A 13115-nucleotide genomic window follows, 5' to 3' on the forward strand; every position below is an offset into this window, starting at 1 on the left:
CACAGACACACAGGCACACACACACACACACAGCAGGGTAGGACAGTGCTGTGACCCACTGCAAGCATCCCGGCAGTGCTAGAGTTTTGCCCTTTCTCTTTCAGATCAGTGCTAGAGCACACACCCACAGTTTAGAAAAACTAGAAGAAGATGTGCACATCCAACCTCACAGCAGGGCCAGGTGCTGGACACTGGTTACGTTAAACTGGAAAGATGGACTAATGTCCGCACTCTGCGTTTTTTGCGCCCAATAACATTTTGTTTTTAACATTTTGACCATTCAGGCAATCCCATCGTTTCCATTAAGCTCTGGGATATAGAGATTACATTTAGTCATTTAGCAGACGCTTTTATCCAAAGCGACTTACATATGTGCGACTTACAATGTATACACATTTTACATTTACACTGATGGCACACCAGGAGCAATTAGGGGTTCAGTGTCTTGCTCAAGGACGCTTCGACAGGGAATCGAACTAGCAACCTTCTGATTACTAACCGACTTCTCTACCTCCTGTACCACTGTCGCCCGATAAATGAATGTCACATCCGGTTGAAATTCTCTGTCTTGTGATGTATTGAGATTAAAAGTGATGTTAATATGAGCGCCCTCTGGTAGCTATCACTCATGTCAAGAACCCCTCCATTGGAGCAGTAGACCCCAAGAACATACCCATTCCACACACCCTACACCTGTCTATCTTCCTGCATCTATTCATAAAGAGGCAAGATGTCAGATGCATGCTGGGATTTACCAGCGTTGACGAGCTCCCTGGGGTCTCGGCATCATGAATGTCTTCATTATCTTATCGTTTCCTTCGTTTGCCATCTGGGGTTTACTCATGCATGTTGTGGATTTCGTAGGCCAAAAATAAAAACAAGTAAAAATGAGATACCCCTCCCCACCCCCCTTGGGAGGATATATTATTCCTGTGCATTTTTATGTATCTGTTTTTCTTACTGCATTTGTTAAAAGTTGCAAAACTGATACATAAGACTGCTGTATGCCTGAAACAGAAATAAATATGCATATCAAATCCGTAGTGTGCACGTGAATATAAGAAAATGCAGTCTTCCCATGCCCTCAGTGTTGTTATTTGACTTGCAGCTTTTGACAACAAAAAAACCTATTGCAGCTTAGTCTTACTTTTCTCCACTACAATGGAAACAGAACTTTCTGTTCTAGCTTTTAAAGCATGTGTACAGCCTCTAGTTTTAAATGTATGTTTGATATTGAGTTCATATTTGTTCCGTGGTTTTCTCTCTCAGGCCCGGAACTCATACACCAGTGAAGTGGTGGCCATTAAGAAGATGTCCTACAATGGCAAACAGACCACCGAGGTGAGTCTGAGGCCCCAAGCCCTCAAGAAAGAGATTTCTATCAATCATTATTAATGATTCTTTAAGTAGGCTGGAATGCTGTATATTACATGAATGATTATATTAATGGTACTGAGAATACTTTAGTTATGGCTAATGACTGTTGGCATCATCTACAATTGTTATGAATAAGGCTGGTACTCATTAACCTAAAACTATGGGTCCTAGGGGTGTTAGCTAGGTCAGAGTTCATGACCCATACATTTGACCCTAGCATTGGCCATGTAGGCTACTTATTCCTGGAGTTAACTGGCCTGACCACCTTCTCTCCCCTTCTCTTATGAAGAAATGGCAGGACATCATCAAAGAGGTGAAGTTTCTGGAACAGCTGAGACACCCCAACACCATAGAGTACAAAGGCTGCTACTTAAAGGACAACACTGCCTGGGTAAGTCGCTGTTGTGCCCACTTTTCATTTACATCTGGTTATACTATTAACCAGACAATATGTTAATGGGATTGCCCATTAGTAGAGAGGTTGTTACAGTCTGGGGCATCACAATCTTATTCCTCCTTTAAAAAAAAAAAAAAATCCCTTACTAGTTCATGATCAGGAATGTGTTTGGTTTACTGTGTCTGAAGCAGAGGGAGGTTTTAAAATGAACTAAATTATATTTTGAAATGGTTTGAAAAAGATTTTAAAATTATTCACATGAGATTTTACAGTGTTTTAAAAACTAGTTAATACATGTTGTTCTATCATTTTCTTATAATTTTATTTATTTGATGTTTCCTTATTTTAGTTGGTTATGGAGTACTGTTTGGGCTCTGCTTCCGACCTACTAGAGGGTAAGTCAAGAGCACTAAAAACAAACACCTTTGTCTTTCATAAATAATAAATTGATAAAAGATAGAGCCCTAACTTCTCCTATGATTGGTTGGAATGTCAATAACAAGCATTAGTGTCACCAAATTAGACTTTAATACAGTCACAGCTACAGCTGCAGTACAGTAAAAACAGATGCAGAGTTGACTGATGCGTTGATCCAGTGCCAGAGAGACTGCAGGTCCATGACCTCTGGTACTGAAAGTCTAACCCAGTACTGGAAGTATGTGAAGGTATGAGAGCACATCTTGAAGCACATGACAGTACATACTGCCACAGGGAGGGGCGTGTAACCTAACCTAGGGTTAGTCTAGTGTTTTGCTCCTTACATGAAGGTTCACACTAACCACTTGTTGACATGACATGACATGACATGACATGACCTGACCTAACGCGATCAATCCCAAACAGTTCATAAGGTAGGAGAAGGAACGTTAGCAGGGAGCTGTCTGGTATGGAAGTTTATATAGATGGAGTGCTTTTTAAAGCCCATGGGGAAGTTGCAGATAACTACAGCAACAGCCTGCCACTAGCAGGGCGCCATCTTGGAAAGTATGAGAGACTAAATGACTAAAAGTGGAACAACTTGAGTGTTTGGTGACCCCACTTCCTCTGACTGTGGTGGCTCCACATCCTTGCTTATTTTGCTAGTGATATGTGTATGACTAGAGCCCGTTCTTCTAACACAAAGCCTTCTTTTCTTCACCCTGTTTCTTGAATAGTTCATAAGAAACCACTTCAAGAGGTGGAAATCGCTGCCATAACCCATGGTGCCTTGCTGGGACTAGCTTATCTACATTCCCACAATATGATTCACAGGTGAGCCATCTCACTACCCAGCTTGCTGTTGTATGCAGCTGGATTGACTACACCTGCGTTAGAGGCTGAAATAAGTTTGTTGGAGTTTCGAGATGCATGTTCCCATTATCATGACACAATCATAATTATAATAACACAATAACATATTAAAACATGAAAATATCTTGGTTGTTCTTTGGTGTGTGTGTGATTGAATGTATACTCCTGTGTAGTGTTCTTGTTGCTAACATGAAGAAGCTTTTCAAAAATGCGTTTAAATCCCAGGAAGCACACACACTGATAAAACGTATAGCTGTGCTGTACTGTATGTCACTGTGACACAAGCGTGTGCTAAATTAATGAATGACTGTAAATGTAAACGGGCTCCTCTCTTTCTCAGGGATGTCAAAGCTGGAAACATCCTGCTAACTGAGCCAGGCCAGGTCAAACTGGCCGACTTCGGCTCAGCCTCCATCTCCTCTCCTGCCAACTCCTTCGTAGGGACACCGTACTGGTCAGTGCGTCTCCACTAATATCCCAGCCAGAATGCTGTCAGTGAATGTATTGAAATTGAATTGACACTACATTTCAGCAGTGGGGGACACCGTACTGGTCAGTGCCCCACTGCTAATATCCCATGCAGAAAGCAGTCAGTCCGTGTAGTGAAATGTATCTGATACCACATTTCTTTAAGTTAGTTATTTCTTGCCAAACAGATGAGGTCACAATGCCACACAATAGGATTACATAATGATACTTAGGCCTCTAGCTGCTTATTCTTTTGCACTGCAAATTATCACCTTCCAGAAGAAGAGTTTCAAAAATTGTTTTGTTTAATAGTTTCACACTGTTCATCTCACATTAGCTTAGACTCCTCAGTGGCATACAGTGGGCTGTAAAAGCAAATTATTTTTACCATCCTCGTAATCTCCTGATGAGAGATAGTCAGCTGCTTGAACTGTGTTCAGGGTTTCTTCCAGATTTTTTAATAAACTGATATTTGTTAGTTTATTGTTTGTTTATTTGTGTGTGTGTTTGTGTGTGTGTATGTTTGTTTTTTGTCTGCAGGATGGCCCCAGAGGTGATTCTGGCCATGGATGAGGGGCAGTATGAGGGGAAGGTGGATATCTGGTCCCTGGGCATCACCTGTATAGAGCTGGGTGAGTCGGTCTGCTTCACACTGTCATTACTAACTACATTATGTACTGCATGATGATTCCCCTGCATAGTATGAGCATTTTTATGATGCGCAGTAACATAGATGTTACACAAACATACAGATTGTGATGATAAGACAGGAGCGTTTAAGAGGTATTGGTGTGTGTGTGTGCGTGAGTGTAAGCGTGTGAGTGTGCGTGCGTGTGTGTGTGAGCGTGTGCGTTCGTGCACATGCATGCATGTGTGTATGTGGGTTTTCTCTTTGTTATCTTTGTGGATATCTCTGTAGATCATTTATATTTGGCTGGCCATAGGGCAGAGCTGCACCTCTTGCTGCTATTTATAGGAAACATTTGATCTCTTCCAAATGACTTGAGGTTGAGTCAACAAGATGCCCAGTGAACTGCTTTAATTCTGTTCTCTCTCTCTCTCTCTCTCTCTCTCTCTCTCCCCCCTCTTATAGCGGAACGCAAGCCTCCCCTGTTCAACATGAACGCTATGAGTGCCTTATATCACATTGCCCAGAACGACTCTCCCTCACTCCAGTCCAACGATTGGTAAGCCACACCCCAGTTCCTGACCCTCTGTCCATCCTAGCCAAAAAAAACTTACATAAGTGACACCATATCCTACTAACACACACATGTTCACACATTCTCATTCACATACGTACATACATATACACACACACACACACACACACACACACACACACACACACACACACACACACACACACACACACACACACAGACAAACACTCTCGAACATGCACAACCCACACATAGTTATTCATATATACACTTGTGCACAGACAGACAGATTACACTATAAAAGTAACTTCCTCACAGCACTGCATGACCTAATGCTCTGAAAACCTTCTGTTGACAAAATTGTGTTTTGGAAAGCAAGAACAGAACAGATAGGCCCCATAGCCTACTTTGTACACAACCTGGACACCTGATCAACAGAAATCTGTTAATTCAATGCATTTTAGTGCCTGATTAATGCTATGTGGTCCAACTGTATCAGCATGACAGTTACACCAGGAAGTTCCCTTATGGAAAAAAAGCGGGTTATTTTGAGCTTGACCTTGAGTCTGTTTTTTTTGTCTGATTTCCTTGTATAAATGTCACAGCTGAAAACCACCAAAAGGGATAAACCTCTGGCCGTCTGCGTCTGTCTGTGTGTGTGTGCGTGTGTCTGCGTGTGTGTGTATGTGTGCGTCTGTCTGCGTGTGTGTGCATTTGTCTGCGTGCGTGTGCGTCTGTCTGTCTGTGTGTGTGTGTGTGTGTGTGTGTGTGTGTGTGTGTGTGTGTGTGTGTGTGTGTGTGTGTGTGTGTGTGTGTGTGTGTGTGTGTGTGTGTGTGTGTGTGTTTGAGTTCCTGTATGGATTCATGTCAGTCCTCTGCTCACTGTTGAGTTATCTTGAGCAAGCTCCTTCTGACTTCCTCTAAAGGTCTGACCCCTTCCGGAGCTTCGTCGACTACTGCCTACTAAAAATTCCTCAGGACAGACCTTCCTCTGCCGAGCTACTGAGAGTAAGTACATTCCCTGCTCTCTCTCTCTCTCTCTCTCTCTCTCTCTCTCTCTCTCTCTCTCTCTCTCTCTCTCTCTCTGTGTCTGTCTGTCTGTCTGTCTCTCTTCACTCCTAATCTCATAGGGCATCGAGCACCACAGACAGGTTTTGCGCATCAGCAATCAAGCATAAATGGTTTGAGTAATTATTAAATGTGGCAATGAAGTCATTTTTTTTTTGTATCAGCCAATCACAATGATTTGGCCATACCATTATTAACGTTCACACAGAGCTCAGTAATTGTCCTACAATAGAGCAAACAACACATTTCTAGACTGGTTCTTGTGCGGGAGGTCTGCTCAACATGAAATCATATAGAAATTTCACGAAAAAAGATGTTGCCTTGAAGGAACTCACTTATACACAGAACTCCTACGTCTGTGCGTACACACACCCCGGCATTTCACTGACCCACCCAGGGATTAGGGACCTTAGTCTTCTTGCGCTCTCTCTGTCTCTCTCTCGCTCTCTCTCTCGCCCTCTCTCTCTCTCTCTGTCCTCTGATGGTCAGCTGTGAGTTGAACTGAGTCATCTCTGTGTCTTACACACACTTACACACTCATGCAACCCAGTTAGTCCCACAGTCACTTCATTCTTGTAGTGCTAAGCCTGTTGCTTGGTGGGTCAATAAAGAATTTAGAAAAGTGTGTGTGTGCGTGTGCATGTGTGGGGGAGTGTGTATGTGTGAAGTAGTGAACAGGCTGTCTTATTTGACCTGTGAGTTGCCCTCTGCCATCTCTGTCTGCTTGGGTGGCAGGCCCGTCATTGGAGAGGACACAAGAAGTGAATCTGTCCAAATCTGTTTGTGCTCCTTGAGTGTGAGTGTTTTGGGTGCGCAAGACGGCCAGCTGAGCTTTTTGTTTGTTTGGCCGACAGGTAATCCTATTCATCGGGGCTAAGAGTTTTATGGTTTTACACGCTCAAGGGGTGACTGGGGCAGCCATGTTGTATGTCAGCGGCTGTTAATGAGTGGACACACAGATGTGTGTTTTTGGCTTGTCCTGTGGTGCACCTCACCCCTTGAGGAAGACCCAGGCAGAGGAGTCGCTGAGCCCCAGGGCTGACAGGCTGCTCTCTTGCCATCCCCCAGAATGCCCTCCTGCCCCCACCCCACCCCCAAACACAGCCCTCATTAAAACACCACCCCAACCTCCACAGAGCTTTGGGGGCAAGAGAATGAGGTCACTAATCTGTACTTTAGCGTTCAAAGCCTTTCCCTCAGGTCCTGCTCCCTTACATCCAGCTCCTCTTTATCTTACTATGTAGGTGGGAGGGGATTATTTGGGGCGGTTGGGTGGGGGGGGGGGGTACAGGGGGCTCTAGCTACACAGGTAACCCTCTGCTTTGTGCAGCACAGGTGTCCGGGATGTATTGGCCAGAAGCTTGCTAAGAGAAACCACGATATAACCAAACAAGATATGTAGGCATTGGAGTGAGTCACCTCCACACTGCTGGGATTGTGTAAATGATTTTCCTCAACCCCCCTCCACACACACACACACACACACACAAACATTTTTTTAAAATAGATAATCCTGAAGATTAGTTTTCTTCAGTCCCCTGGGGTCAGTCCCAGCTGCCCATTTGAAAAGCAAGAGCCCACTCACTGCACTGGAGACCCTGTTGTGTTTAAAGGGGATGGATGCCCTGTAAGAGTGGCCTGCGGCTCGTTTAAAGAGGTGTCCTCTTCTCTTCTCTTCTCTTCTCTTCTCTCTGGTCGCTGAATTACTGTCCGTGCTAAACGCATCATGTGGAACGGACAGATCAGAAAAACAAACCGGGGAACCGGGGAAGCGCTCTCTCTCTCTCTCTCTCTCTCTCTCTCTTTCTTGATCACTCACTCATTCTCTCCCGCTCTTATCTGTGAGGCTGAGAGAGGGAAGGGAGGGGGTTGTGCTGAAGCGTCGGCGCCCTCTAGTGGCCAGCCGCCTCTCTGCTGGCTGGGGGAGTGACGTAATCCCCAGCACATTCGGAGTAACGCAATGGGGCATTCTGCACGGCACAAGATGACGGTCCGATCCGGGCTCCCATTTCCCGTCTCACTGCCATCAACAGAATGTGATCTCGAGCTGAGCTGCGTGGGAAAGGTTAAAGCACGGTCGCCAGGCTCACACTTGTCTCAAAATGCACCATTAGATTCCTCTCAATAGACCAGACGAGGACGTTTTGTGCAGGTATCAGATCAATCATTTCCTCTAGCCGTAGCCACAGAGCATGCTCCGAAAATGCTATCTCTGTGCCTGTAGTCGCTTTTCCTTATTCTTTTTTCCTTTGTTTTACTGTGGGATGATGAATCGTAGTTCATCTTTTCTTTCTTTAATTCTATCTTTTTTTTTATATACCTCTGTCCAGTCACCTGCCCAGACACCTGTGTAGCATCCCAGTGGAAAGAGGGGAAGCAGTGACAGTGGCTAACTGAGCTGTGTCTGTCTCTCTGTTTGTCTGTCTCTCTCTTTGTCTCTCCATCTGTCTGTCTGCCTGTCTCTTTCTCCTGTATTCTCTCTGTCCCCCTCTCCCTTTGTGTGTCTGTCTTTCCGTCTGTCCTCTCTGTCTATCTATCTCTCTCTCTCTCTTTTCCTCTCTCTCTCTCTCTCTTTCTCTCTCTCTCTGTCCTTCTTTTGATCTGTCCTCCTGTCTCTGTCCAGCATGATTTTGTGCGGCGGGAGCGTCCCCCCCGGGTCCTCATCGACCTCATCCAGCGGACCAAGGATGCGGTGCGTGAGCTGGACAACCTGCAGTACCGCAAGATGAAGAAGATCCTCTACCAGGAAAAACACAATGGACCAATGGGAGAATCCCAAGAGGAAGAGGAGGTGAGTTGGAGGGAGAGGGAGGGAGGGAGGGAAGGGGTAGTTGTTGTGGGAGGGTGGATTGTGTGAATTGGTGGGTGGGCGCTACTAGCAAGGAAGTTTTGGAGGGGCCTGAATGTCTTATTCCTGCTCCTGTCTGATGACATATACAGTGCTAAGCGGTTGTCAGACCGGTCAAACATCACTCACCAAGTGTGTCATTGTCACGCTACAAATAACTCCATCTTGCCCCACACTGGAATGTTCAAACACTGCTGTGTCCCTTTTGGTGCTTTCAGAATCGAGAATCCAACAAAGTTGTAGTGTAGTTGTAGCACACTTCACTAAAAATCTTCCCACAATGCATTTATCCACAATGCTGTTCATCTGTCACAGTGCTATGGCTCTGTGACAGATATAAGTTATATTTTCTAATGTCGCTGCCTCAGAAGCCTTTTGCTTACACACTACTGAGGAAGAACATATGGTTTTTGAAAACTAACTGCACTACAACTGAATTTCTTTTACATCAGTGTTTTAGTATTAAGTATGTCTATAATTATATATTAATGTATATCTATAGCCATAGATAGCTAACACACATATACAGCTATAGATCTGTAGACATAGATAGTGTATATCCAGACAGAGATTTATAGATCTGTAGACATAACCAGTGATGGATAGACATAAACACATATGTCCTAGCGCATTGGCATTACAGATAGCCCCCTCACTGGCATACCCCCTCCACTTGGACGATGAACTCTAGGTGGCCCCCACTCTGTAGCGTGTCAGGGCCACATGCTCTGGTTTGGGGGAGACAGTGAAGCGTGATAATGCCACCGCTGCCCTTTGGCTCACCGCTTAGGGGCCCTAGACGGATTGACATAGATATCCAGGTGAGTGGTTCCACCACCCTGAGCTAACGCTAGCCTCAGGGCATTTGGTAATTGGGTGAGCGCTAGCTTTGTGGAATTAGCACTAGTTCTGGCATTAGGATCATTAAAAGGCGGGTGAGGGGAGTGATCAAGACTCTGAACAAAATGGAACAATAGAACCAAAAAATGGTTTGTGGTCAAGTTTGAGTTTGTGCATATTGCAGTCCAGGAGACGCACGTGTGTATGTGAGAGAGAGTGAATGAGTTTGCGCTTGAGAGAGAGAGAGAGAGGGAGTGTGTGTGTGTGTGAGATTTCAGTGAACACCTCACCTGAGTGAAAGCCTGTCCACCACCTCTAACCCCTCTCTCTCCTTATGTTCTCCAGGATGGCGAGCAGGCCAGCTGTAAGATGAACAGCCTGGGCAGCAACCACTCCATCCCCAGCACCTCTGTCAGCACGGGCAGCCAGAGCAGCAGCGTCAACAGCATCCAGGAGGTCCTGGAAGAGAGCTCCGACCTGCCAATGATGCCCCCCCCCTACGACAGCACACTGGAGCCTTCCACAAACCCCAAAAAGGTCAGCCCCACCCCCACTCCTACCCCCACATCTCAGGGTGACACGTGTGCTCCCCTCAGGGGTCAATATGCAGTCAAGCACCGTGTGTTCCATTGTTCCGTGTCAGAATGATGACAGACATAGGGAACAGCTACCCTATAACTTGTCATTAGCACAAAGGCAGACGCACACATGTATAAACAGGCACATACAGTCGCATACGGACATTCCAGGGTGTAAACACATACCGGCACACATTCCAATCTGTAAACAATAGCTCCACACAGACATATGTTGGTTTGTTTCTCTTTTGTCAAGGTGTCACGGTTGCCAGTGTCGTGCTTAAGAAATACCAGTCATGCATCTCAGCTCAAACTCAAAAGCTTTTGGCATCTGATCTTCCCAGACGGCACAGTCTGTTCCCTGTCTGACTTGACAGTGCCTTCTCACCTTCAGTTAACCTCAGAGTACAATGAATCTCCTTCAGCTCAACAGCTCTGTTGCTTGTGTTTCTACGATCTTTTTTTCTTTTCTTTCAATCGCCTGTTGAGGAGGGTTGTCATTCCTCTGTTTGCTAATTCTCAACAGCTTCCCCTTAACCTACTGTTGCTTGAACTTGCTCACTACCGCCCTTGTTAAGTCGCTTTGGATGAGATGGTCAGCTAAATGTAAATATAACGAGAAATATTAACATAAGTGTTTGTGCTGCTGTCAGGCAAAGTGCTGGTCAGGCCAAGCTGGTACTATACTACTGGCAGATACGATCCCTCTCCCCTGCTGCCCTCCCCAGCTCACCGCCATGCCATGACTCTTAGTGGTCACAGGGACCACACCACACTCACAACACAGAGCATCCTCCTAGCACAGGGACCACACCACACTCACCTCCACGGAGCATCCCCTTAGCACAGGGACCACACCACACTCACTACGTGAGTAGTGGAGCGTAATAAGCACAAGCACCAAGTACAAGCACATAAATAGTAGTGTTTCTGTGCATCTTGTAAGCACAACTAGGAACTGTAGAGGCAGATCAGCAAGGTAAATGAAGGAATAAAAAACAGCCTTTTTAGTAATTTAATGGACTGTAGTAAGTGTCAAGTATAGGTGCTTAGGATTCTCTAAGCAATCTAGTAATCAAGTAGACAGTATTACTACACGTAGTATGTACTACTTTGTTAACTTGTTGGTTATCCGAGAAACTGCCTCAACTGACATCAGTGACCTTGGGAGTAGTGGACGGCTCCTAACCACACCTGGAGACAGAAGCCTGCTCTGGGAATTAAATGTAACACAATGAGTATTGATTGATTTTCATGTGGTGAATAGCTCCGTGTGCTGATGCCTAGTCTGACATCAGTGACCTCTGCGTTATCTTATGGAGGTCAATAATTGTGAGGGTGGCTCATAGGGTCCTCAGAGACTGTGTTCCACAGAGGAGGGGGGGGGGGGGAGAGAAAGAGAGAGAGAGGCTGATGTTTGCATAATCATTCATTGGCTGCCTCAGATTTGGGGATGCAGGGGGGGGGCTGGTGGGGGTGTGGGCATAGAGAGGACACCGCAGGAGGCTGGAGCGCAACTACAGGGAGCGCTGCCACATCTGGCCACAGCTTGGGTCCAACAGATAAATTATTAGCCACACTTAAAAGGCCGATCACAGCCACGCTGTGCCGTAGCTCACTGAATAGGGAGAGGGTGAGTGTTTGTGTGCGTGGTTGGGGGGGGGAGACCACTCTGCTTTTGTGTATATATATAGCTCCCTGCTGTCTGTCTGCTTTTATTGTGTGTGTGTGTGTGTGTGTGTTTGTGCACATGCATAACCCCTCTCTGGTGTTGTGTGTGTATATATAGCTCCCTGATGCCTGCCTGGTACTACTCTGAGAGTGTGTGTGTGTGTGTGTGTGTGTGTGTTTGAGTATAAGCGAGAGAGACGTTTTTGACACAGGCTTCCTCTTAACTTTCCATCTGCCCTCTCTCAGTCTCTCCCTATGTTCTTTCTCTTCGCTACACAAGTATACACAAGTATACACAAGTATACACAAGTATACACAAGTACTACTGTTATCAGAGGCACCATTGATCACTATAGGGATGCTGTGTGTAGATGATGATGTTGTATCAGTGGATGCACAACAGCAAGCAGTGAGAGATTTTTTTATTTTCCTCCTTCATTAGGATCATCAGTTCATCCGAGATGACGCCTCGCATCGCGAACCGCGGGCCGAGGGCCATCCATCTTCCTCCGACAAGAGCCAGACCCACAACTACAAGAACCGCGAACGTTTCGCCACCATCAAGTCTGCTTCGCTGGTGAGCGCGAACAAATCTGGCACCTGCCTCTCCTCATCCTCTCCTTCACCAGTCACACATTGGTGCCCCCCCCCTTCCTCTTTTCTCTCTCTGACCCTTCTGTTCTCTCTATCTCTTTTCTTCTTTCTATCTCTCTTCATCCTTACTCCTCTTGTCTTCCTCTTTTCTTCTTTATTCCAAGCCCCCCACCCCACCTTTTTTTTGGTGGGGAAAAAGGTTCCCCACCACCACTCCTATTCTGTCTGTTGTCAAGGCAACTCGCTCTAGTTAACAAGCTGTTTTCTGCTTGTAACTCCTCCTACCGGCTCTGATGGAACCATTTTGATTGTAGTGGCAAGAATCCCTTCCTAGGCTCAATGGAGTCTACTGCCAGTGGTGCTCTTTATGCATAATCCGTGGACATTCTCGCAGTGGGACATAATAAACGGCTGACATGCTTTGCGTGTTTAAGTAGAGAATTTCGCCGGGGCAGAAGTTTAGTTTTGCCTACAATGTAATGAAGTCACACTATTTGGCGGTCAGTATTGTGGTCTGTATATGTGGCGATGCCTGAGGAGATGACATCATCCTTGTCAGAGGATGGGATTTTTTGTTGGTGCGTGAGCGCCCTCTGTGGGGAGACAGAGGTGGCGCAGTGTGTCTGAAAAACCAGGGGCTCATGGTTTACCAGTAGATTTACAGATGACCAACGGGTTGAGGCACACAGGCCAGAGGATTGGTTGATTAAAGTTTTTTTTTTAATCCATGGGTCCCCATTGAGTTTGACACTTCCAAAGGGGTATCATGGTGGACATCTGCCTTCACTGATGCCACTTGAGCATCTTTCGCTCATTTTGTG

General features: G+C 45.8%; 1 protein-coding gene across 4 annotated transcripts in view; it reads left to right on the forward strand.

The window, feature by feature from the left end:
* taok3a (TAO kinase 3a) overlaps positions 1–13115 on the forward strand; it is a 54323-nt gene that overhangs the window by 29798 nt on the left and 11410 nt on the right. For all 4 annotated transcript variants that reach the window (XM_031570752.2, XM_012820345.3, XM_031570751.2 and 1 more), the window contains 11 exons: positions 1270–1341; positions 1667–1768; positions 2124–2169; positions 2929–3025; positions 3405–3518; positions 4073–4164; positions 4626–4719; positions 5622–5703; positions 8387–8554; positions 9797–9988; positions 12143–12277. In XM_031570752.2, coding sequence (XP_031426612.1) covers positions 1270–1341; positions 1667–1768; positions 2124–2169; positions 2929–3025; positions 3405–3518; positions 4073–4164; positions 4626–4719; positions 5622–5703; positions 8387–8554; positions 9797–9988; positions 12143–12277 — 1194 coding nt within the window. The remainder of the gene's footprint in view (positions 1–1269; positions 1342–1666; positions 1769–2123; positions 2170–2928; positions 3026–3404; positions 3519–4072; positions 4165–4625; positions 4720–5621; positions 5704–8386; positions 8555–9796; positions 9989–12142; positions 12278–13115) is intronic.

This window comes from Clupea harengus, chromosome 7, assembly GCF_900700415.2.
Source record: "Clupea harengus chromosome 7, Ch_v2.0.2, whole genome shotgun sequence".
NCBI lineage: Eukaryota > Metazoa > Chordata > Actinopteri > Clupeiformes > Clupeidae > Clupea > Clupea harengus.